Source organism: Eptatretus burgeri, chromosome 17, assembly GCF_056783735.1.
Source record: "Eptatretus burgeri isolate ZD-2024b chromosome 17, Ebu_testis_v1, whole genome shotgun sequence".
Taxonomy (NCBI): domain Eukaryota; kingdom Metazoa; phylum Chordata; class Myxini; order Myxiniformes; family Myxinidae; genus Eptatretus; species Eptatretus burgeri.
The window spans coordinates 40,290,157-40,316,547 of NC_140977.1; the positions used below are offsets into that span (position 1 = coordinate 40,290,157).

At 44.2% G+C, this 26,391-nt stretch overlaps 1 protein-coding gene across 8 annotated transcripts in view; it reads left to right on the forward strand.

Annotated features, from left to right (window-relative positions):
• LOC147009852 (CREB-binding protein-like) overlaps window positions 1-26,391 on the forward strand; it is a 321,503-nt gene that overhangs the window by 87,110 nt on the left and 208,002 nt on the right. For 5 of the 8 annotated variants that reach the window (XM_085861662.1, XM_085861657.1, XM_085861660.1 and 2 more), the window contains 5 exons: window positions 8,398-8,511; window positions 11,861-12,067; window positions 16,212-16,311; window positions 24,340-24,471; window positions 24,879-25,035. In XM_085861662.1, coding sequence (XP_085717788.1) covers window positions 8,398-8,511; window positions 11,861-12,067; window positions 16,212-16,311; window positions 24,340-24,471; window positions 24,879-25,035 — 710 coding nt within the window. The remainder of the gene's footprint in view (window positions 1-8,397; window positions 8,512-11,860; window positions 12,068-16,211; window positions 16,312-24,339; window positions 24,472-24,878; window positions 25,036-26,391) is intronic. The other 3 variants (XM_085861659.1, XM_085861663.1, XM_085861664.1) reach the window with 1 other exon arrangement.

Genomic DNA, 26,391 nt, shown 5'->3' on the forward strand with positions numbered 1-26,391 from the left:
GTTCTGTTATGATTATCATGGAACGCTTTACCGGTATGATCATACCGGTATTGCCTTCATTCCTGTATCGCAGATCACTGACTCGGCACAGGGTTTCTGAAGCACACCCGGTTCATATGATTAACCAATTGGCAATTGCTTTCAAACCAGCCACAAGGGCAAGGAAAAACGAGATTGCTTGTACGGAGCTCGGACGCTGAGGGTTAAAAGTTAAAACATACTGTACTTGCTTCCTTTTAGTCTTGATGTCACACGTTTCACTGTTCCTGTTCCATGTTTAACGGAGACGCCGAGTGCATCAAAGCTTTTTATTTCGTGTCCGGTGTATTTTAAGATTGTAAATGCCTTTCTTCGATTCGTTGGTGATGTACCGTTCTTTTGTGTGTTTTTTCACATCTATTTTTGGGGTATTCTGGTATATTCAGAATTGCATTACCAGGATATCGATATATCGCTGGACCCTATGGTAAAGGAATTGTGCATATAACCCTGATATAAACCTCCACCGGGACTGCCGGGAGACTTTGCAAGAGTGAGGGGGCGGAGCTATAGATTCCGTCAAGGGGTGGTGCGTTGCCCGGGGAGAAGGGGGAGTAGCTGACAAGTGTGGGGTGGGATTGAAGGAGTTCTGAGGAAAAAAAACTGGTGAGAAAGGATCGAGCTCGGAGGAGACCGAGTTGAGAGGAGAACTAACTCAGAGGACACAGCTCTGAGAGGATCGTTGGTTCTGATGGGAAAAAGAATGCAGAGGAGAACATTTTGCAAAAGAGCTCTGAGGAGGTCATTCTGCCTGCCTGCCTTTGCCTGTTTTCGTCGCCCTGTGCCTGTTTGTCGTCCTGCCATCACCTCCTCATCCCTCCTCATCGCCTGCTTGTGGCTGCTCCCATCCTTCCACAGTCTTGTCCCTTCCCCCGTCTGTGACTAAATCTGGTGTGCGGTGCCATTAGGTTCATTCACATTGTAAATAATTATTTATTATCGATTCCTGTTCCCCCCTTTTGGTCCCCATCCCAACCCACCATCATCTCCTCACGATCACCATCCACTGGTTATTTTTGTTTGTGTTATGGGAAATCAACCCATTGGTTTTACAACAGTTCAGGTTCTCTCGTTTCTCCTCAGTTCGTGCACGCGCATATACCACGACTGAGGGAGTAAAAAGCCCGTTCGGCCCATCCGTCCAGCGTCGGTCTTAATCGACCTGGACTCGACATTTGGTTGATCAGAAGTGGGATTTAGAACCTGAGGGCTTCTAAATTTATAGTTAATTGGTGTCGGGAGAGCATAGGGGAATGTGCTGCAAATTTTAAAATGTAATGCTTTTTTGAATTGCTTAAGTGCACGTGAGAAGAAAGCCGCCGCACAACATAATGAACGTGCAAGATTTTGCGTTACGAGGAAGGAAGCGAGCTAGGTTTGGGGACGACTTAGTCGATGAGGTTAAAAACTTCCCCATTCCTGAGCGATCTAGTCAGGAAGCAGGTGTGATGTCCGTCTCGGCCATGTGTCTGGTATTGATGAAGAATGTGAATGAATTAAAAATAATGAAAATATGCATAAATTGAATGGAAAAATGGATGACCAGAGTGGTTGAATGGATAAAGAATGAAAGGATAAAATGGGTGAAGGAATGAGGAATGAAATGATTGAGATGAAAAGTGATTTGGGGGTGTGGATTTGAAGAAGTAAAGAATTAACTTGGAGAGTGAATGGAGGGACGATTGGAAGACAGACTGTGAGAATTGGAGGATAGGTTAGGGAAGATGGAAGGAAAAATAGTGGGGGAGTTTGAATTGAAATGGGGTGGTGGGAGGGGGGAGTTAAATATGAAAATAGAAGAGTAAAACACAGGCTGTTAGAATGGGGAAAGAATTGGAAAACAAAATGGGGGCACAGGAGGGGATATGTTTGAAAAATAATAATGGCCTGGAAGAGCATCGCGCTTGTCTGGATGTCGCTCGGCTCCAGGAAGAGACCGTCCATGTGACGAGCAGTAAATATGGTTTAGAAAGGGGTAGTATCGGCTCTCTCGTGTGCGGTGCAGTAGTTGCGGGTTTACGGTTGGACCGGGCAGGGGTTCTTCTGGCATCGACAGGGAGATCGACAGGGTGCGATGCGGTGCCGGCTCTGAGATATGTGCAGGCAGCTGAACTTGAGCCGGTGAGCCAGGTGTCTGAGACTGTGACGTGTGGGATGACGGGCGAGCCTGTTCGTGGTGGGAGCGAGTTAGGACTGCTGGTGTGCGGGTCCGGTGCTGCACTGGAGAGCGAGGCTCCGTCTGTCGTATGTGAGCTGGTGTTGGCGGTATTTGTACCGGTTCCCAGAGTGTTCGTTGAGACAGCGAGTACAGGCAGTGGTGAGGCTGCGAGTGCTGGTAGTGGAGAGGTACAGGCAGTGGTGAGGCAGCAGGCAGTAGGAAGAGTGCAGTGAGTGCAGGCAGTGGTGAGGGTACAGCAATAGAGATTGGGAGTGATGATGTCTGTGAGACAGTTTTTGTGCATGATGAGACAATTAAATATGTAGATTCTTCATTCTGCAGGAAGGATCGTAGACATTGAATTCTGTGCAGTTTTGAAGGAGCAGGAGTTAGGGACATTGAAGGAAGGGTAAACGATATTGTATCGAGTCATGGCAGGAAGAAGTTGGTTGTGGTACACCTAGGTGCGAATGATGTCAGGAAAATTTACTCAGAGGTTTGGAAAAATACACAGGATATTGGATAAGCAGCTGAAAGCAAAGGGTTGTGAGGTAATGTTTTCTGGGATTCTCCCAAGGTTAGAAAATGGTAAAGAAATTATAAGCAGAGCAATAGACGTCAACCAATGGCTGGAAGAATGGTGTCGGAAGGAAGGTTTTACATTAAAGAAGCAGTGGGAATCATTTCAGGGACAAAGGGAGTGTTTCCACAATTATGGCCATATGTTAAATAGAAAGGGGGCAGCAAGGTTTGCAGTGGGAATTGAGGAAGGAATTCAGGCTTTTTTAGGTCAGTGGAGGGTGGAGAAGGTATTAAAGAAGGAACTGATGATGTAATTATTATGATTAGTTAGGCCAGGCAAGAAAATAGAATTTCAGGAAGGGAAAAGTTAAACATATTCCATACCAATGCCAGAAGTTTAAATAATAAGATGGATGACTTGAGGCCAATGTGGATAGCGAGGAGTATGATATAGTTGCCGTGAGTGAGACATGGTTTAAATAGGAGAGTAATTTGGATGACAGGATTTGAAGGTTACAAGGTGCATCGGTGTTATAGGAAGGAGATAATCGGAGGAGTCACCACAATCTGGGTAAAATACAGCATTGCATCAAGAGAAAGGGGTGACATTAAGGAAGGAATATATGTGGAGGATTTTGTCTAGATAGAGATTAGAGATTGTAAAAACAGTAAGGTAATTGTAGGATGCGTTTATTGGACTCTGGGTGTGAAGGCAGAGGAGGAAGGAGGAGTACATGAAGAATTCAAAAGGGCATGTGGTAAGGGAAGAGTATTGATTATGGGGGATTTTAACTTGCCAGGGATAGATTGGGTCTTGGAACAGGGAAAGGACAGAGCAGATGAGGATTTCTGAGATTCAGTCCAGGATTGATTTTAACTCATTTTGTAGATAAGCCCACGAGGGGGAGTGCAGTGTTGGACTTCCTTTTAAGTCTGGTATGGGAGCATTCGCCGGAGCAGCGCGTCGCTGTGTCCACTCTCCTCCGGCACTCCAGGGGCCTCCGTCCGGCCATCCTCCAGGCAGACGCCTGGCCCATCTCCGTCTCCCCGAGATGCTGATCAACCTGTTGCAACCACGAGGCACATGGTCAGCCCATTGGCCTCCTCCACTCACGAGCTCCCTCGCTGAGAGAATCTGGTGAGCAGGATCAGCGTCAGGAAAATGAGCCTCCCGATATGGTGGAGGAGGTGGAGGTCAGGGAGCGTTTCGGATCAAGTGACCATAACATTGTATGCGCAAAGACTGTTAAGGGTAAGACTTCGATTTTAGGAAGGCAAACCTTGAGGGGAAGGAGAGAGTTGGGTAATGTAGATTTGGAGAGGCTAACAAGAAGACAATCAGCATCAGAGAAATGGGAAACCTTTAAGGAGCAAATGTGTGGAGTACAGAGTTAGTACATTCCAATGAGGTGTAAAACTAGAAGTAGAGGGTGGTTGAGCAATGAGATAAGGAATGCTATTAAGGAGAAGCAGAAGGCATTTATTAGGTTTAAAATTACGACTGGAGTTAGATTTGTATCATGATCGGAGTAAACAGAGGCAAGTTAAGAAAATAACTTGACAAGCCAAAAGAGAGTGTGAGAAGGACATGGCTAAGAATATTAAACATAATAGCAAGGCATTCTTTAAGTTTATCAAGGGAAAAGAAAAGGTGAGGACCAGTTTGGGCCCATTGAGGAATAGCACCGGGAGAGTGATTAACGATGAAGGTGAGATGGCAGTCTTATTTAACAGGCATTTTGCTTCAACTTTGTAGGGGTTGACTGAGCATGTCACCCTTCTGAGGTGGGTGAAATGAGAACCATTGTACTGGTATAGGGGCACAGCATCAGCGGCATAGTCATGCCCCAACAAAATGATTGCTACGCGGCAGCCAAGCTGTCATACGCAAGAAGAAGAAGGTTGTATTCGGAGGGGGATCAATTATAAATCAAAAGAGGGTAGTTTTAACATTGTGCAGGAATTTGGTGAGAGCCACATCAAGAATATTGTGTGCAGTTTTGATCACCACAACTTAGGAAGGACGTAGCTGCCATAGAGAGGGTTCAGCGCAGGGCTACTAGATTGATTCCAGGCCAAGCTAGACTCAACTATGAGGAGCGGCTGAGGGAGACGGCTTTATACACTAGAAAGGAGGTGGTTACGAGGAGATATGTTCAAGATGTTTAAGATAATGAAAGGTAAAGATAAAATAAGTGCAGATGAATTATTCAGCAGAGTAGACAGTGATAGGACCAGAGGCCATGGCCTGCGAAAAAAGAAGAGGAGAGTTAAGATGGTAGCAAGGCAGGGGTCTTTTACTCAGAGTAGTTAATGCATGGAATGGCCTCCCTGGAAAGGTCGTGGCAGCAGAAAAAGTAGATCGGTTTAAATTAGAACAAGTCTGGAGACGACGATGGTTCACGAGCAATGTACACGGTTCGCCTTTTTTATTTTTTGACCTTCGAGGGGACGCCACAGGCAAACTGGAGGGAATCGGGAAAAACGTAAATGATGAAAGTTGTAGCACTCAAAGAGCACAACTTGCATACCAACTTTTATTCGAAACAGTTGAAAACCCTAGGAGCTCGATGCCCAATTTATTGTTTGTTTTTTTTTGACATTTTCTAAGTTCGTGACCTTGTGACCTTGACCTTGGGACGAAAATGAAAAATCGAGCTATGAAGGTGCCATTGGGCTAACGAAATACTGAAACCCCTGCCAGATTCGACAAATCCCCTCGGAGAAGATGTAACTTGAAATCGGCTACCCCCTAAAAACACGTTTTTTGGGCGTGGCTCTGCCCATAATGGGCCTAGCATGCCCATTCTCCGGAAAACACAACTAGATCATGATGCAAACCTCGCACCCTAATTTTAGCAAGATCGGAGCTATGCTCGGGACAGACAGACAGACAGACACACATCCATAACAAATACAGTGGTCACTTACTAACTCGTGAACCAATAGGGATGTTGAAGGGACTTTTCGGTAGCTTGAGCATTGATGGGTGATTGTGTGCATGTATACGGAGCATTGTGGGCTCTTGGCAATGGGTGTTGTTTTTTTTTTACCCAAGACCATCTACCCCCATGCCCCCTCCCCTGGAAAGTATTAATAAAAATAATAATAACAAGTGGTGCCAGGCACAACAAATCCCGCCCATTTAAGGCATAAAGTTATTTTGGGGATCAAATTTAAATTTGATACATCCTTAACCTGAATGTTGATTATAAAGAATAGAATAAGGAATATTTTAGTCTTAGTTTGAAGTCAATTAAACCATTTTTGACAAAGTTATGACCGTAACATGATTTTGACCTTTCAAGGCCACGTAAGGTCAAAGGTCAGGGTGTCAAATGAAAGCCAATAAAGGACTTGATATATGTCTTCCATAGTGAACATGCATATTCCTAACCTTTTTTGATTTATAATGGAAAATTTGTAATTTTGACCGATGACCATGACCCCCAAAACTTCGGACCCTACCGATCTTCACAAATATGCATTTTTCACTATAAGAATGGGTAGAATTATAAGTGACAAATAGAATAAGGTTCATTATAAGCTTAGTTTGAAGTAAATCAGATCATTTTTGACGAAGTTATGAGCGAAAAACGATTTTGATCTTGTCGTGACCTTGACCTTGACCTTGACCTTTGGTCCAATTGGACCCAAAAGTTAATGGGGTCGTCCAAGGTTCATTGCCCACCTGTGGATTAAATTTGATAGTGTTTGCTAAAGCCGTTTTGCCGTAAAGTTGCTAACAGACAGACAGACAAACAGACAAACAAACTGGATGATTACAATATCCCGCTCCGTCCCTCCGGGGGGGGGGGGGGGGCGGGATAATTATTATTACAAGTCTGGAGACTGCGATCGTTCACGAGCAATGTACACGGTTCGCCTTTTTATTTTTTGACCTACGAGGGGATGCCATGGGCAAACTGGCGGAATCGGGAAAAACGTAAATGATCAAAGTTGTAGTAATTGAAGAGCACTACAAATCGACCACGAATTGCGAAATCCTAAACGTAGTTTGCCTTTTCTATTTTTTTATGGTGGGAATTGGGAAAAATGTAAATGATGAAAGTTGTCGTAATCGAAGAGCACTACTTGCATACCAACTTTCATTCGAAACAGTTGAAAACCCTAGGAGCTCGATGACCAATTTATTGATTTTTTTTGACATTTTCTAAGTTCGTGACCTTGTGACCTTGACCTTGGGATGAAAAATCGAGCTCCGTGGGGCTATGCAGGTGCCATTGGGCTAACGAAATACCGAAACCCCTGCCAGATTCGACAAACCCCCTCGGAGAAGATGTAACTTGAAACCGGCTACCCCCTAAAAACACGTTTTGGGGCGTGGCTCCGCCCGTAATGGGTGCAGCATGGCCATTCTCAGGAAAACACAACTAGATCATGATATAAACCTCCCACCCAAATTTTATCAGGATCGGATAAAAACCCATGGAGCTATGCTCGGGGACAGATAGACAGACACACACCCATAACGAATATAGTGGTCACTTACTGACTCGTGAACCAATAATAAACTACAAAAAATACACAAAATTCCTAAAACAATTTTTTTTTGCACTTTTCTTGTTTTGATCTGGTGTTGGTAAATTGGTGCGGTGTTGATGTGACGCAAGCATGATGGGCCGAATGGCCTCCACCTGCATCAAATTGTGTGTGTGTGTGTGTGTGTGTGTGTGTGTGTGTGTGTGTGTGTGTGTGTGTGTGTGTGTGTGTGTGTCCGTGTCCGTGTCCGTGTCCGTGTCCGTGTCCGTGTCCGTGTCCGTGTCCGTGTCCGTGTCCTTCCGTCCGTCCGTCCGTCCGTCCTAATGGACCAACAACTTTTGTTCTCGTTTGCAACACTTTGTAATGCCTTTATTTAACATGTGCTCTCGATTGTTGTTGCACATGTATTGGTAAAGCCTGACTTCACTGGGCTCTGTGGGGATCGGCCAATTGCAGATATTGGGGTTTCCGTCTTTGCAACAAATCACACAAATAAATAATATCTGCATGTCTTCAGTCAGAAATTTGGCGTAGCAGATTAAAGTATGTTCTTTCAAATAGGCTGAGGCTGACTGGCAGGGATTTTGGCCTGCTTTACAAAGTGTACCTTCATTCCTCATGTGTTAACCCTCCACAATATCCTTGCACCCATTGGCAAGTAGTCGCTGAGCCTCCTCCGCGGTAACATTTTCGGGCATCTCCTGTTTATTATTTTGGAGATCGCCTCGGTATATTTTTGCGTCGTATATTGTGGATTTACTTGCATCTTCATTTGGTTTCTCAAAAATTTTCTTATTTTGTGGCCGAATTGAGGGATGTCCTTGGGATTCCTTTGTGTGAATTGCCACCAAGAGTTCTCTTCAATTCCTTTGGCATGTTTCTTTTGTGCATTTCACATGCACTAAATACAGCACGAGCAATACGGGCCACTTCTATGGTGAACGGATGACGTAGTGCACGGCATGCTGGGCTTTGTTAAAGTGTATTATTTTGACCACTGTACTCCCCCACCCCAACCATGACCCTTTCTGGCTTGCTGCCAATACCGGCTCTCCGAAGTCCAGCGAATTGAGCTTTCACTGTACAAATTGATTAAACACCACAAGCTCATCTTATGTTTTTCCAATTCTGTGCTTTTATTTCCTCCTCCTCTTCCCTTCTACTGCCCCCCACAGTTGCTCATTGTGCCTCATCACGGCAGATCATTTCCCACTGGAAAAACTGCACGCGGCCGGACTGCCCTGTGTGTCTGCCGCTCAAGAATGCTGGAGACAAGCGCAATCAGCAATGTGTGTTGCTCATGTGAAACACCATGACTCTTACTTGGGTCCGAATAATCACAATCATAGTTTTAATATTGTTCTCTCCCCCACACCTCCCTCCACTTTTTTATTATTATTTTAAATAATCAATATTAATTTCCACTGCTGCTGCTCTACTCGAGGCCAACACACATCACTTTATAAAAGACACTCAGAAATGTTAAAATACCTTGGTGCTGTACATGATCTGTTGCAGGAGGGTTGGGTTTGAATCCTGATGAAATGAGGGAAGATGTACATTTTATTCTGATGCGAAAACATGCCTGGCAATTAGGGATTGGGGGTGGTTGCAGGGTCAGTTTTGATTTCTGGTTTGTACTTTGGTTATTCTGTCATGTAACCTGTTTGGTTTATGAAGCACTATGTGCTTATTATTTTTATTCCCTCTTCCTTTCTACCCTCTCCCCACACACAGCTCTTTGAGCTTTGTACATGCTTCATTTATTTATTTCCCCCCCCCCGCTCTCCCTCTCACTTCCTCCTATCTCCTGATCTCCTTTTTCTTCCTCTCGTCGTACACCCCCCCCCCTGCTCTCCCTTGTCCTTCCTATGCTCCCCTTCACTCCCTTTTTTTTTTCAGTCTCGCTTCTCTGCACCACCATAAAGCTTCCTGTGCCTTTTTAAAGGCACTTTACTTTGACTCCCCCAGTCTTGGAGTACCATTTCATGTAACATCATATGAGATGCACTGTTGCGTCCCCACTTGAGGAGACACGGTTGCCACAAGGATTGTGCCTTTTGACATTTTTTTGCCGCAATCAGTAAATGATCAAACTGTCCCTCACATAGCTCTTGGATTTGACTGGCATACACGTCATTACACGCAAGCGAACATATGAGTTGCTCCACAATTTCTCTTGTATGTGTTGTGCTTGAATCGAGCTAATGTTACGAAGTCATATTGGGGGAGATCGCATCGATGAGCCCTTCTTTCAAAATGGATTTTAGATGTTTTCTTCTGGAATTGGGAACAACAGGAAAGTTATCTGTGAGCAATTCATGCAAGTTGTGACTTTACTGTGAAACTAGTATGGATGAAAATGTCTCTTAGTTGGTTATGAGTTTATGTGTTCAAGTGCAAGGCAACGTTTTCCTTGCACACTGGCCTCTGAGGCTCATTGATAGGCTTAATAGTAATGATAATCATTATTGTCCCATATCCAAGGAAATTCCTCTTGAGTGACACAGTAAATCAAAAGCAATATATAAATCATCAAAATCAATAAGAATAGCAAGTAAAATATGGAAGATGGACAAAACAACAAAATGGCTAATAAATTAAATTTAAGACTCGAATTGCATGCGGTGTAAATTACTTTTGAAAAATGTTCTTCTCAATAAGCATAGAGTGAAAATGTCTCACTGAGGGATTGTTTGTTTTTCTTCAAAAAGACCTTTCAAGAAATGCCTTTCAGTGCATGCATGCATCGTCTTCCTTTTCAACGCTCGTAGATATGAAGACTCCATTCAGATTAAATGTTCACCCACTTTTAATGCCAGTGTAATGACCTTTCTCGGTCTTGACTTATTCCGCACATATAGATAACTCCACCAATAAATCAAATTAAATAATAAAACACCGATCAGCAAGGAATTTGTTGACATCTACGTCACCCACGAGCTCACATCAAATTAATTCAACTTCCTGCGAAGATGACAACCTTTGTGTTGATTAATCGATTTATTCATTTATTTTAATACACAGCATCAGTATTTTCATCAAAAGTTAGCTTGTTAACAATAACATTGCCCAGGTGTTTGAATTTGTTGACAATTTCCACCTTTGCACCACCTATATTAACAGCTTCATGTTTATTTCTGGGATATTCACCTCTTAGTGTTCCCTGGGCTGACAGAATAGCTCTGCGGTTACACACCTGCCTTTGAGCTGTGTCGTCTGGGTTTGATTCATCATTGGACGATGAACTATCATCCTGATGCTTCACTGGAATTGGGTTGTACGCGATACTTGACCACATCATCTGCACAGCCACACCTCACCAATGCTGCAGCCAGCGGGCTAAATTTGAAATTTAATATCGTTCCAGTATGCATTCACCAAACGGTTTGCCAACAAAAGCCATATTGAAGTGGAGTGTTAATTTTGTTGGATGAGGTGCATGTTTATCAAATTTTACAGAATTATTTGTTAGTTGGAAAAATTATTTTATGAGGAACTTTGATAATAGAATGTTTTTCATGCTGTGATTTGTGATTGTTTAAGCAACTTTGCAAACAAGTTTAAAGGGTGACAAGTTATTTAAAGGTGTGACAACTCCTCAACACTTGTTGGGTGATTTCGCCTACAAACTGTTCCATGGGGAGAGGAGGTCAGAGGAGTTGAGAGGAGGAAGTGTCATCTGCCAACTTCACCTTCTTTCATTCGTTTTCAGCTCGACAAAAGCTTTCTTTGAATGCATAACTTGTATTTATTCACTCCCGTATTGAGCGGAATTTGATCATTAATTTGACCCGCTGGTTGTACCATTACTGAGGCTTTGCTGTGCCACTGATGCATTGCCTCTCTCTGTACATGAGGGCAGGAATTTGGAATTTTTGGAGAAGTATTGTACCAGAACACAATGGCCTAATACCTTTGGAAGGCAACATGATGTCTTTAACGCATTGCTCACCGAGCATGTGAGACAGCCAGCTGAACGATTCCTCCGAGGGACAACGCACTCGCTGATGCACTGTCCTCTTGGCCTGCAAAGCACAAGGGTGACAGTTTATCGTTTGACTGGGAATCGGATATAGATTAGATGACTCATCACTTAGTACAAATGTCGTTCGTTCCAGAAAATAACTCATTGTCTTCATTGGTGGCACAAGAAAATAAAAACGTGACAATACATTGGTTAAAATTCTCTGCTGTAAAAGATCACAAGGTGCTGACATTTTGGGCCTTACCCTCTTTTGCCCTGTTGAAGGATAAGGCCCGAAACGTCAACACTTTGGAGTCTTTACCTTTAAGCATTTTATTATTTTGTTTTAATCATTAAGCGTACATGACTTCTGACTTGGTAATGACAGCCATAGTAGAAGCAAGTTGCTCTTCGGTTCTTGAGGGCTCCTACGTCACTCACAGGCTGAGATATATCTCAACTTGTATTGCAGTTGTATACATAGCCTGGGCAACAAACACACAAAGAATGTCTTTATCCCCATTTCCGTCTCTTTAAACAAACTAATAGATTTTCAGTACCAATAGTAAATGAAGTTAAAGCAGTTTTTATTGATGACTTTGAAGGTCGAATGCGTGTGATGACGGAGAGAAATGTTTTGCTTAAATTTGATCCCGTATTATTTGTTTCAGCATTGCTTCCTGGGCCCTCATTGACATCAACGGGGCCTGTGAACACGGGAACGACAGGTCAGCCGAGTGCTCCGTCACTCACACCCCCGAGTGCCATCGATCCCAGCTCCATGCAGCGTGCGTACGCTGCTCTGGGTATACCCTACCAAAACACCCCGTCGCAAGTTCCCCAGCAACAGGCTCAACCTCGTGGCATTAACCCAATGAGTAAGTATCTTATTCCTATTTGCATGGCAGAGTATTTCAAGGGCCTTGCCTTTAAGATATTTATGAAACTTGTCACATAAGTTGGGAATTCACCAAAACAGGTTGTGTCTATAAATCGGACGTTGAGAAAAGAATAGGGAGCGAGTTACTCACAATGATGCACTCGGTGCACTTGCTCCATTTGCCCTTAAAGCCGTTCCTGCCAGTAAAATATGCTTTCAGATTCCTCCTTCAGCCACATCCTGACTGCTTCAGCCAGTTACTCGTCAGCGAATCAGTTTCCACGTAGATAAGACTTCAAATGTTGAAACCGATAATAGCCACTGGACAACAGACCAGGTGGAAGCTCTACATGGATGTGATCCAGATGCTCAAAGCCACAGTCCTGAATGCCAGTCTGTGCAGCATGAGCCTTGAGCTATGAAATTGTACTGTGAAACAATTTTTTGAATCGTTCTCGTGCATTTGTTCCTGTCCTCAATCTTGAACTGTTGTGCTGTCACTCATCGAAAATATTACAGCCTTCTGAATGAAAAGGTTTATCATAATGGCTGTCTGATTTTTTTTTTTTTTTTTTTGTCAAATAACCAACCAGGTGGTTACTTGGTTGCCTTTAATTGCATTACTTTCAAATCAGGTTATAGATCTTTCCACTTATGTATACCTGTAACCTTTTTTTGGTTATTTGGAAAACATTTTGGGGCACAAAATAAAAACTATCGCGAGCACAAGGAAGGATGCTGACTGGGCGGTGTTCAGCTATAATCCTAAAGAGGGTAGCTTCGTGCTGCTCACTGCTCACATGAATGCACACACCTGGTGTCGGAACTCGTGATATCTTGCACTGAGGAGTGGTGGTTGGAGAATTCAGCTTTCCAATGTTTGGAAGAACCGTATTGAAGGATAAAAACGCGAGTTCCCCCATGTACACTTGGCCGCCACAAGCCAGTTATCTCTGTAGTAATGTGTCTGACACACCTTGCTTAAAAGTCACAATGATCACGAGATCACACTTTCACGGTCTGTAGTCTGAATTAAAATGGAGATGAAGTGAGTTTTCCACCTCCTGCTCCACGGGAGGTTTTAGTTGTCCTTGAGCTTACCTTGGGACACCTGCGTTACTGTTTGGCAGGCGTTCCACTCCAGCCAAACACATAATTGTCTTTGGAGTGGTTCGTTTGACTAACACTCGTGAAAGCATGCATGTGGGTATGCCCACCGGCTGACTGGCTTTGTACCAGAAACGTGGGATCTCCCCCTACCACTCCCACTTCCTCCCCTCCCTCCCCCCTTGTCCAAGAGCCCGCCCTCCCCATTTCACCGCCTCACTAAAGGAACTGTAAGAGTTGTTATTGGAATTCACTTGCAGGTCATTTGTCCTTTTTTGGCTATGCTGCATATCGATTATACTTTGTAAATTGTGAGTGTTGCAGAAAGTTTTATTTCTGGAAACCTGCTTTTACTTTGTTGAGAAAAAATGCCCGCTCCTGCAGGTGTGCGGCTTGGGACGGGTGACAGTAGAGGGGGGTTGTGGGGCAAATTCACTTTGTGCCCGTGGCTAGTAATAACCACTCCCTCTGGCAGGAGTCAGTGAACAGGTTCACAGGCCAGTCGCAAATTGTCCACCCACACTTGTGGGGGTGGAGAGGGTGGAATTATTTTGTGTCCATGACCTGACCATGGTTACCCTTAACACGTCTGCAAAATTTGGTGGAGATCGGCCAAGCCGTTTTAAAATCTATAAACGAACAGACAGGCAAACACACGTATTTTGGTATGATTGCAGGAATAGATAGTTGAGAAAATTAGCTTATCCATCTGACATGCCACTCCAAGTCAAAATGGATGTGCTCTTTCAACAATTTTCAAACCTTCGTTTCTCTAAAATTTTCTTTTCTTTGTCAATGGCACATTTGTTTTCTGACATTTGCTTATTTTGTATGTTTGCCTTTAATCTATGTAACTGAAAGGACGGTTTGTGTGTCAACAAAATTAATTGGCATAATTAACGGTCTTAAAATTCAGATTGTGGCATATACATTTACTTCCAACAATTTGTTTTATTCCTATCGCCCCAGTCGAAAGTGGGCATTCCTCGAAGCGTTTGCCATGCAAGATGCATCTGCATGTATAACCTAGGGTGCCCTCGTACCATAATATTAGTTGGGTGTTTGCAATGATGATGCATTGGATAAAGGCAAACAAGGACAGTAACCAGGACATCGTGCTAGCATCTTCATACTGACAAGAGCCAGGGTTTGCAGAGTGTGCAAAATGTGTGACTTTCCACCCCTCTTCAAATGCTAAATGCGAATGCGAAGAGACTGATATTGAGATCACAGCATGGTGGAGCCTTTTTTTTTTTTACTCGTCATTCCGACATTATCAAACGACACATTAATGTTCATTCATTCTTTTCAGAGTGTGCTAGTGCTCTTTATGAAAGGATGGCATGGGAAAAAGTGGTCACCGAATGTGCTACATACAAAACTGAAGTTGGAGTACCTTCTCTGAAAAGTTGCTAATTGGCTACATATGAGAACCTAATTGGTTCGTTCAGCTGATTGTCAAAGCAGGGATCACTTTTCAGTTTTCCAGACCATGGGGGGGGGGGAGGGGGGGAGGGGGGGAATAAAAGAAAAAAAACGAGATCGGTCAAACCCAGGAATTCATCTTCTTGTTCTTAACAACAATAATAATAATCATAATATTTTTTTTCAGACATATTTCCGAGCTGCCTCGATCAATGGCAATGATTCTGGTACCATCCGACAGAGTTTTACCTCGTGCATCATCCTTTGGTATTGTAATTTTAATCGCTTGAAAGGATTCCACGAAACTTACGCAAAACTATATTCCTTTGTAAAAGAATAGGTTGGGATCCGAGGGGTGGGCGGGACTGTACGACTGTTAATCAGCCTGATGGGGGCGGGGCTGCTATGCATTTCCCTCAATGTCATACATATGGACATCAAATAATATCAGCAGAAATATCATGCCTCAGGAATTCCCTTGTTTTTCTAACAGCCCTCACAGTTCCCACAAACATGATTGATAGTAAATATAATTTTTCACTTCCCCTGTGTATTCTCAAGCTCCAGATATGTCCTTCCATCAGTATTCAGAAGCACCTAATCCAGATACTCAGTTCATGCATTGATAGTGATCTGCCAGGAGTTTGTGTAGCACACGACTGTTCACTTGGGGCTTGCACTGATCCACATGGTCGGGAGTTTGCAATACGAGCAACTGCCCGTTCAGTGAGCTGAGAAAGTTATCCAAGTTTTTCTTTGTGCAGAGGCACAGCCCTTTCTCTCAGTGCTTTTCCAAGTATTTTCAGCTTATTTCAAAAGCTTCATGAGCCATTTTAAGTTACTATACTTATTTCTGACACAGTGTATTGAACGTATGATGCCTTGAACACCAACATTTTCTGGTGTGCCTGCGCATGCATGCCTGTCATTCTGGGGTGGAATAAGTCATTTTGAAAGTGCCGTATTAGTGACTTTCTTTTCTCTTTTTGATTCATAGAGACCCTCCAATATGTATGATCCACACAACAGACATTGGGAAAATTGTGAATTACTACGTGGGGTTCAAGTTTCTGATCATTATGATCATCTTTTTTGTGGGGTGGAAGGGGGTGTTGATGTCATTATGTGTGGACAGAAGAGCTAAAGACTCGGGACAGCAGACCAAGGAAACGTCTGACAAATGGAAGTGGATCGAAAGCATGGTGAATAGGCAGTTATGGATGGATGGACAATGGATTCAACAGGTGGTGTCAGTGAGTCGGTCTGTTGAAAGAATACAGAATAGAGCATGACTGGATGTAGTTTGTTTGGAATAGTGTTCTCAAGTCAGGAAACTTGATAGTTTGGAGATGAGTAGAGAGCCAGGACCCAAGAAATGGACTTGTAACAGAGAACCCTGGACAGGTATACATGGTCATGGTATGTATGCATGATCTTACTTATCCTTTGTTGTTGTTCTTGTTAATCTCTCTTTTTTTTTGGGATCGGATTGGTGAACTATTAAAGCGCAGTGATTATATTCGCACCATGCTTTAGAATTGTAATTTAATGATGCTTGCACCTTATCAACATCAGAGCTGAATCTGAACGGGTCACTGGTCACTTTGCAGGCCAAGGACAAATGCCGAACATACCCGGAGGTCCCGTGGGCTTATCAACAGCGAGCCAACCTGGAGGTGTGATGCAAGATCCTAGTATCATGGTCCAAAGGTGAGCTGTCACTGATTTATGAGGATGTGACTTGTGCACTTGTCTCGTTCTTACCTTTTCATACTGAATGATCAAAATATGAAATTGATATTTGAGCTTGGAAGGGATTCAGGAAGGCAACAAAAAGTTCCGCGACATTGTTTTTTTGCAATGCGTGCCAATGTTTAATTTTCATGGGGATCAGATGCATAATCTGATTTAATGGCCTTTTTTTATGAGGGCCATAATTTTAACAATCTCTTTATGTCAAGTATTGTCTCTTTTTTACTGAAGCTGTGAACTGTACAGTTTGTGTGCTATCTGTAGAGCAAGGAACTTGCCAAAAACATGGTTTAATCCTTTTTAAATCTTTTATTTTCAGAAATGGAATGCGTGTTGTGGGAATGGGCCTCGGGGATAAAACTGTTTGGATTAAAGAGTAAACCTACTTATTTCTTAGTACATGTTTGCATTAGAATGACGTACTTACTATTCATGCAATATATATGCGTTTCGAGTGGATTTGATAGACCGTCCCTTTCCCTCCCTCAGTGTATTCCCAATCCCAGTTTCCCTTTTTATATTGCGTGTTCTTTTCTCGCATCTGTCTTTCGTGATTTCCCTTAGATCAGCCATACAACACTTTTAACAACATCGAAGCAGTTCAGACCAGTTTTGCAGCCCCAAATGACTGAGACAGAAGACTCACACCCCTCCCCCGAACTGTGTAACCAATTGGTAGGGAGCCATATGCAGATTTGAGGATCAAGAACAGGCTGGGGTTGTGTCTCGCGGCCAGAGTGGATGTTTAAAAAGGAGATGGGAGTTGGTGAATTTGGAGCTTCTTGTTCGCCTGAGTGTGGGTCGCCTTTCAACGTTGAGCCTGTCGCTGCTTCATGGGTTACTGCTGCTGCTTCAGTGGCTGCTGGTCAGTCTGTGGACATTGGTACTGAAAAAGTGGAAAGCTGCTGCTTGGTCTAGCGAGGTCGTGGCCCAGACTGTGCAGTGTGCACTGTAGTAACCGCTGCTGGTTGGGGCCTCATCACTGTTGTGAGGAGCATAGGACTACCTTTGAGGCGTCGGCTGTCGCTGACGTCAACCTCGTGCCCGAATCATCAGAAATGAAGACCAGAACGAGATTTCCTCTCACCATGCGGTCGCATGGGAGGGGAAGGTGTGAGGTTGCATGGCACCTTTCGGCATCACAGGTCTTTGGCCCCACACAAACTTCTTTGAGGGATGCGGCGGGCTCTGCTGAGCTTGGCGCCCAGGTCATCTGTCTTGTGCTTTCCCCCACTTGTCTTCTGTCGAATGAGTGAACAGGTCCAACTCGTTGTTGAGGAATTATGTGTGGGAATCACGTAATGGGTAATTTGGTGGAATATTGCTTATTTGCTGTGGCTTTCAATTTTATTGCAATCCATGAACTGTTACTCTGCCTGGCCTCTATTCTTGCTGTACATGTGCTTGACTTAGTCAGGCACCCTTAGCGTGCATAATTGGGTTAAAGCGACTAGCGCTCATCAAAGTAACGTCCTGTGCGTCATAACCAGCCACTCCGTTATACATCTGACTGGTGCACCGTGCGAGCACAACACCCCCGATTGGCTTAATGCCCCCCCCCCCCTGACGAGGTATTGGGATTTAAGGCCTGTAACTTTGGTTTGGGGATGTCAAACCCGCCTGGTGGCTAGTTAATGGCTGACGTGATTTTGTCATTCCTGGACCGGTCGCATGGCTATAACAGTGTTTACCTGCCTGTGGTACATTTTATACTACCCTTGGGTACAGCATTGAGAAAAATATTTCACCCACTTGTCAATGGGTTGTTTAAAACTTTTGTGATGAGTTCAATTGGGGTTGTAACTGGTCTTAGATACCTGTATTTGCAGCATTTGTAGTCTGTACCATGTGAACTCAACCAAAGTTTAAAATCGCCTTCTTGCAATTGCTCGCTTGAAAAGTAATTCAGTTCTTGTTGAAACGAGGAGAAAAATACATAAAATGTCGTTGCCCCGTGGTTTTAGTAATCTTACGAAACGAAGTTAAGTGGCTAGCCCAGATTTACAAAATTTTATGTGTGTGCGCAAAGCCCCCATTTCAAACCAAGTTCAGCGGGGGGCAAAAAAAAGGGGGGCCGTGTGTGTCATGATGTTTTTGACAAAATCATGAGTTTGAAATGAACTTTTTGACATTTCACATGAACTAAATAAGCACAACAATTAGTGAATTCTCTCATCACATTTTGCGTCTTCCACTTGCCATTCATTATTATCACGAGCAGAGTGCCCGCCTTATGGGTGATCTTGTTCCAAGCATGTGATACGTTTTTCTGACACATGCCTTTTATTTGGGCACCTTTTTTATTTATATTTATATTAAAATTTTATTTTATTTTATTTATATTAAAATTATAAGGGCACCTTTTATTTGGGCAGTGTAGAGGCAACTGACAGCTCTGTCGAGGCAAAACAAAGAATAAAATCTGATACATGCAATCATGCATAAAGCAAAAACATACCTACTACTAATAATGCAAAACACCTCACAGCACTTTAAAACGTGGGAACAGGAATACTGCACTGTGAATGGTAGAGACTTGTAATACCTTCCCCCACCTGGAGGCGGCGCTACATGATACACATTTACATGGAGAATTTGCGTCCCCCCCCCCCTCCGCTCCTTCCCTCCAAAACCACCAGCAACAATAAAACACCCCTCTGCACTAATTGGGGTCATGCTGATCCCATGTAACAAGTCTGGAAGTAATCAGCCAAGAACTGTAGGAACAGTAGCGTGGCAAATGAAAACACACACACACACACACACACACACACACACACACACACACACACACACACACACACACACACACACACACACACACACACACACACACACACACACACACACACACACACACACACGTCCGTGAACACCAGGGAGGGTGGGGATAGTGGGGGAGGAGAGGAACATATATTTTGTGTCATGGCTAATAATCCCTCTGTCTGCTTACACATGTGAATCCCTCTGTCTTACACATCCCTCTGTCTCAGAAAACCACTTGCACTGTGGTACGTGTACAGGAAAAATTGTCAATCATCTCCCCACCCCCCCCCATCCCCCCTCACGGGGATGGGTCTGTGCCCATGACTTGACTGCGTACTTTCAACATTTATGCAAAATTTTATGGAGATCGGGCAAAAATCATAAGAAGTCACCACTGATTTTGTGGATTTTTTTTTTTGTCGCTGCTGGTTCCAAGCATGTGATACGTTGTTCTGACACATGCCTTTTATTTGGGTAGTGTGGAGGCAACTGACAGCTCTGTATCGGCAAAACAAAGAATAAAATCTGATACGTGCATTAAGCAAATATGTGCACAATCCTGGACGTAAGCCATCCCCACAACGGGGGTGAATTTTTGTTGTTATTATTATTATTATTATTATTATTATTATTATTATTATTATTATTATTATTTTTTGCCCTTGACCTAACCTGGGTACTACCAACATGCATATAATGTATTTTATTGTGCTCCAACAGGAATATAAACATGGATAATTGCTATAAAAGGTGCCGTCAGTGGCTGGACATAGATACACTTGCTCCATTACATATAGATAGATTATTATTTATTATACAAATCCCCCGTGTCAAAAAATTCATAAATTCGCTAAATTTTGGTCTTTTTGAGCCAAATTCCTGAAAAAGTCCACTAAAAGGAAAGTTTTAAAATTCCCCCAAAAAACTCCCAACAGTTTACGTGCATATTTTGTCAATATTAAATTTAAAATTTCAAATGATTGGGTTGCGTCACTCGTAGATCCATCCATCCATTGGGACCATAATCTGTGCAGAGCGTTGATGCTGCCGAAGCAGTCTCCTGGGCTATTGGACACAATCCTGGACGGGTCGCCACTCCGACGCAGGATACCAGCAAGCTGGCACTCATATTGCCGACCTGGGAAGGATGACAGGCAGAGTCAACCTCACCTGGTATTAATTCAACAGCTGAGCGGGATTTGAACTCAGGATCCTCGGATCCGAAGCCCACCACCCCTAACCATTAAGCCAACACCAGGCACACTCGTGAATGTCTTCATAGAAAAAGGGGTTACAGGGGTGGGATGGGGACACAGGTAACTATAGATAGCCGAGCTGCAGGGAGAATCTCATTCTCTCTGGCACGGACCTGTCCATAGCAAGATACTGTACGTTAAGAGTAAGCTTGGCAAATACGATTTATTTTGTTGCGGCCATGGAAATTGACCCCTCCAAGCCTTCAGACACATCGTCGTTCCCAGAATTAGTTATTTTATTAATTTGTGTGCAGAATAGATTTCCTGCCCGTTGTCTCGAGGGATGGGAGACAAATGTAAATGTGTTATGCTGGTTTAGCTAGGTCTTCCCCTTTTAATCTTTCTATCCTGTATTCCGTACCCCCGCCACGCTTCGCTCCTCGGCCCGAACCTCTAATTTCTCGTAACGTCTTCACTCTTCATACTGTGATTCCCTGTTATGCACACATCCCCCCCACCCTCCGCCTCTCAGACCCTGCAACCCCCATGGGAAACCTCTCTCGCTTAACCTAAAATCACCCCTTTGCTCCTCCATCTCACATCCTTTGTTATTTAATCTCCCATTCTCCACCTCACACCTTCCCCTCAGAAACCAACCCCCCCCCCCACCCCCTTTAGTCAATAGCCGAAACCATCACCCTTTCACCACAGAGTCACTCTCTCGTATATCCCACATAATCACCCTGCTAATTCCATACCATAAAATATAAGGGCACTTGGTAGAGCGTATGCACCTCTGCCCTGTCATGACTGATCCATGAAAACATATATGGCCCAATACATTTTTGATATCGTGCTATATATCGTTTTTGAGCCTTAACGCTCAATGGTGACGAATCACTTCAAAAATTCGAGTTGTTGGATCCGGATCTTCACCAAAATTGAAACAATTCTTCCTTGTCACACATGTCCACCAAGTTTAATCCGAATCCGTGTACAATTTTTTGAGATATCGTGCTATATTTATCGTTTTGGGCCCTATCCCTCAATGGTGAAGAATTGCTTTCAAAAATTCCAGTATCCGGTACCGGATCTGGATCTTCACCAAAATCTAATCAGTTCGTCCTTGTCACACACCGAACTTGTCCACAAAATTTCATCCGGATCCGTCCACAACTTTTCGAGATATTCTGTACAAAAACAGAGCAGCAGACACAAAGGGGTGAAAACATAACCTCCTTCACCTTCGGTGGCAGAGGTGTAACAATTCAGCGTGTGCAAATGACCAACGAATTGGATAAATTCCTTTCTTTCCATTTTGAAAACCCTTAATTTAATCAACACATTACATGAGCATTACAGAATTGTGTGCTCACACAGCACACATATGGAAAGTATTGATTGTTCAAGAAAGGGTAGCATCCTATCACTTGTGGTGGATAATTCTGGAAGACACTCGAAGATTCAATGAGCTAAGGAACCAATGAAATGAGACCACGGCTGAGTGGGAAGGACCTAAAAGCACGGCTGCGCTGGCCCCATTAAACAGGAAGTGCTTTGGTGGACAAGCGGAGCTGCCGGGGTGCAGGGCAGAGCCACCGGAGAGGAGCCGCTGGAGAGCAGAACCACTGTATCGGACTAGCGAGGCTATGCCCTGAACGAGCTGTTAATTGCATGCATGAGTTATTGCCCAATGAGCAGGCCAGCGAGAACCTGAAGTCCCTAAACTCCCAAAACAAAGTCCCAAAACTCCAAACTCGTGTTGTGCCAAAAAGCGATGGTTTTTATTTTATGTTATTTTTATATACATTGTCGAAGTTCGTGGAAGAGCCTGGGATCAAACGTATTGTTGCGGTTGAGGAAATTCGCAAACCACCATTCAGGTCAAGTAGGTGAGGTATCTCTGTAAGTACATGTGTAGTTAGCCCCAAACCCGTTGTTTAGAGGAAATAAATGTGATTCATTCAGGCTGCGACCCTTTAAGATAGCCGTTTTTCTGTTCTATCTTTATTTTGAACCAACCACGTCTCAACCGCCATCACACAACAACCACCAACCGCAACGCCGCTTCACAACAACAATGCCAACAGCCACGACCTTTACCTTCACAACTCGCTCCCGCAAGCATCGCATCACCACCATTCCAAGCGTCACCGTGGCCATGGACCAGCACTTTGGACCCTCCACCACCTTCGCCTCTCCTTCTGCGGCCATTCCCGCACCGCTTGTGGGCACCGAGCATCAGGCTGTCCTGGCCTCGTGCGGGACGCGCGCCGAGCCGCAGGTGCAAAAAGCAGCCTTTTCGAGGAGAAGTCGGATTAGGAATGATACACGCCCACTTCTGATCCGTCCAATCAGCAAGCGCGGGGCGATTTGGCCCCGCCTCCAGGCGTGTCGGAGTAGAATCGATATATGCAAATTCGAGGATCAGGGGAGATTCACGCCCCTTTTTCTCCGTCCAATGAGCGAGCGTGGCTCCACCCCCGAGCTCGTTCTGATCCAGAAATTTGCATATGGGATCTCCTACACCACTATAAAGCGCCGAGCGCGGGGCGAATTTAGTCAGTTTTTGGGCTCGGGCGAGTTGGAGAAGTGTGGCAGAGGCAGAGTTTTTCGGTCAAGGGAGTTGGAGAAGAGTCAAGGCGAGTTGTAGAAGTGTGGCAGCGGCAGAGTGTGGCAGCAGCAGTCAAGTCGGGTCTGGAGGAGAGTCAGTCTGTCGGAGGTCGGAGTCTGTCGGGGTTCGGAGTCTGTCGGGGAGCTGCAGAGAGGGGAAGCCGGGAGCGCGGTCGAGGTCGCAGTGGAGTCGCTTGTCGCGGGACCCAAGCAAGCCAGCTATCCTCTTTCCCCAGAGCATCAACAATTCCCCCCTTCCCCACCCCACGCTGAGATAGTGCGAAAAGGGGGCCCCGTTCCCACCCCACTCCAAGCAGTGCCAACGAAACCCGCGAAGGAGCGCGGAGTCGGGGCACCGCCGCCACATTTCCGGCTCATCACAAGACATGGTAGGCTCCACCCGGTCTCGCGGCCCACAGGCCCCGTCTGTCCCCTTGTCGTTGAGGGTGGCCCTTTTCTTTTGCTTTTGAGTAAATGTGTTGTCGGCGCCGTCTGTAAAGTAAAACTGTGTAAGTGTTGCCGTGTGCTCGCGTAGTTGGTAGTAGATCTGCATTGTAGTTTTTCTTTTGTAACATTTGCTTTTGGTGCATAATTGTTGTAATTGTATATGTATGCTGTCCGTGTGCCCCGGAATAAATGTGCATTATGTTGAAGTGTTTTTCCCGTTTCGCTTCGTCTTTTCTTTAATTGAATCTCCATCTTGCTTCACGTAAAGGGTTGGTAGTGGGCTAAATACGCCCGATAATTAATCGGAACCGTCGAGGCCGACTATAACACCGCTCGGTTATCCCGAAAGTACGGAACGGGTCGCTTAAGTGGTCCGTGTCCGGACTCGACCTGCGGCGAGGTGCGATCGCCCGGTCTACCCTCCGTGTGGGTACTTAGGTAGGTCGAATTTGGCGAACAACCCTATCCCACGCGGGGGGCCGATTGGCACGATCGTGGTGAGCCCGAAAGGCCCACCCGTGACTAGTTCCCGGCGTTAGTCCGAGAGGGTCACGACAGAATTGTCCGTCCGGTGGGCGACGTGCCGCGATTCGAGTTACGTGGCCGCTCGCACGCCGGCGGGCGCGAATTCGCAACAATATTTATTGTTGATTATCTTTGTGTTCATGTGATTTTTGCACTATTAACACTGCCACGCTGGAGCACAAAGATTAATAAAACTGTGTTGCAAACACATTGGACTGTCAGAAATGAAACATTGTTTATTTTGTTCCTGTGAAAGGGAGCATGTTCGTTTTTTGGGGAATTCATGTGTGTGATGCTCCAAAATATGACCTGTAAATTGCTCGGCTCGTAATTATGGCAAATTGTGCATTTTTATTTTTTCAATGAGGTGTGTTTGAAGTGTTGAAATGCTCACTCACCCTTCACTGATCAGTGACCGATGTTCCTTTGGATCCCCCAGTCCGATGGCTGCTGATGGAACTCAGGGAGCTTTGTCCACGTCGGCAGCAACAGCGGCTCCAAGCACAGGCGTGCGCAAGGCATGGCATGAGCATGTTACGCAAGATCTTCGGAACCACCTCGTCAGCAAGCTGTGAGCACTTCTACATGGACCTCTGCTTATGTCTGTTTATTGTATTGTTTGCTTTTGAGGCTTCAGCAAATCTCTGTCTTGGTTTTATGAAAGCTATTTTCATTTTGCGTCACAACAAGGCACTGATGGTGTTGCTCGGTTGCTGTTCTCTGCTGTACCAATGTGAGTTAATCTCTTTAAAACCCTGAGAGCGTTGGGAAGTTTGTAAGCGGAAAGATGAGAGATGAAGGTGGTTTGTTTGTGACCACCTTGCCTCTACCCTTCCACTCATTTGGGCAAGGTGGTCACAAACAACCCACCTTTCACAAACAAGCACACTGTCCCCAAACCCCTGATTGCTTGGTGGCGGGCTTTGATGCCCTGCCGAAGCCCTTTCAGGCAGTGGCTCTCCGTCGGTGGCTTTTCAGACTGAGCGTCGGCACTGACTGGGGCTGCCTGTTCGGCAGGGTGCAAGCAATCTTCCCTACGCCAGACCCTGCGGCACTCAGGGATCGACGCATGGGAAACTTGGTGGCGTACGCTCGCAAAGTGGAGGGTGACATGTACGAGTCTGCCAACAGCCGTGTAAGTTTTCACGCATTCTTTCTTGCACATTTCATCACTGTTTCTAATGTACATTTTTATTTTTCTCTTGAGGTCACAGCTCTTGTGTTATATATATATATATATATATATATATATATATATATATATATATATATATATATATATATATATATATATATATATATATATATATAGCCTGGTGTTGGCGCAGTGGTTAGGGCAGCAGCTTGGGATCCAAAAGGTCCTGAGTTCAAGCCCCGTTGGGCCACTGAATTAATACACCAGAGGGTTGACTCAGCCTGTCATCCTTCCGAGGTCGGCGAAATGAGTACCAGTATACTGGGCCGGTGTATACCCCGGTTAAAATAGGTGTACCATATCCCTGTGTCGTAAGAGGCGACCAGGGTTGCGTCAGGAAGGGCATCCGGTGTAAAACTTGTGCCAAATCACTATGCGGATCATACGGATGATCCGCTGTGGCGACCCCGAACGGGAGCAGCCGAAAGAAGAAGAAGAAGAAGATATATATATATATATATATATATATATATATATATATATATATATATATATATATATATATATATATATATACATGCATATGAATGTATATATAAGTATAACATATATATTCATACATATGTACATATATATATATATATATATATATATATATATATATATATATATATATATATGTATGTATATACAAGTACGGGCCCGTACGTGCGTGGCCGTATGTGCAAAAAAATGATTTCTGACGTCAATCGTGACATCATAGCACCGTGTCCTGTCATTGGTTTGGTAAATAAATGGCCATAACTTGGGAACCACTTGTCCGATTAATATCAAACTTTGAAAAAACACATCCACAGGTCCCCAGCAATATACCGGGCAAGTTTCAATTAGATCAGACCAGTGGTTGTCGAGAAACAGCGGTCACAGACACACAGAGATTGCTGGAATTATAGGTAAGACATATACAGTCATGCGCTGCATTACGACATTTCGGCCAACGACAGACCGCATATACGGCGGTGGTCCCATAAGATTAAAATGGATCTGAAAAATTCCTATCGCCTCGTGATGTCATAGCGCTGCCAGTCATATAAAAGTAAAGTATAGCAAATACAATTATGTACAGCACATAATACTTGATAATGATAATAAGTACTGTGTGGCCTCATTATAACGGGATCGTTGAGATCCATAAAATGTCATCGCGAAAAAAAAGCGGGATCGCGCTTAATCGGGATTCAAGAAAATCAACGTTCGCACTGTTCCAACATTCGCACTGTTCCAAAAATATATCACACAACTGACAGGTGCTCGTTTCTTCATTTGTAAATTATAACATCGATGCAATGATTATTT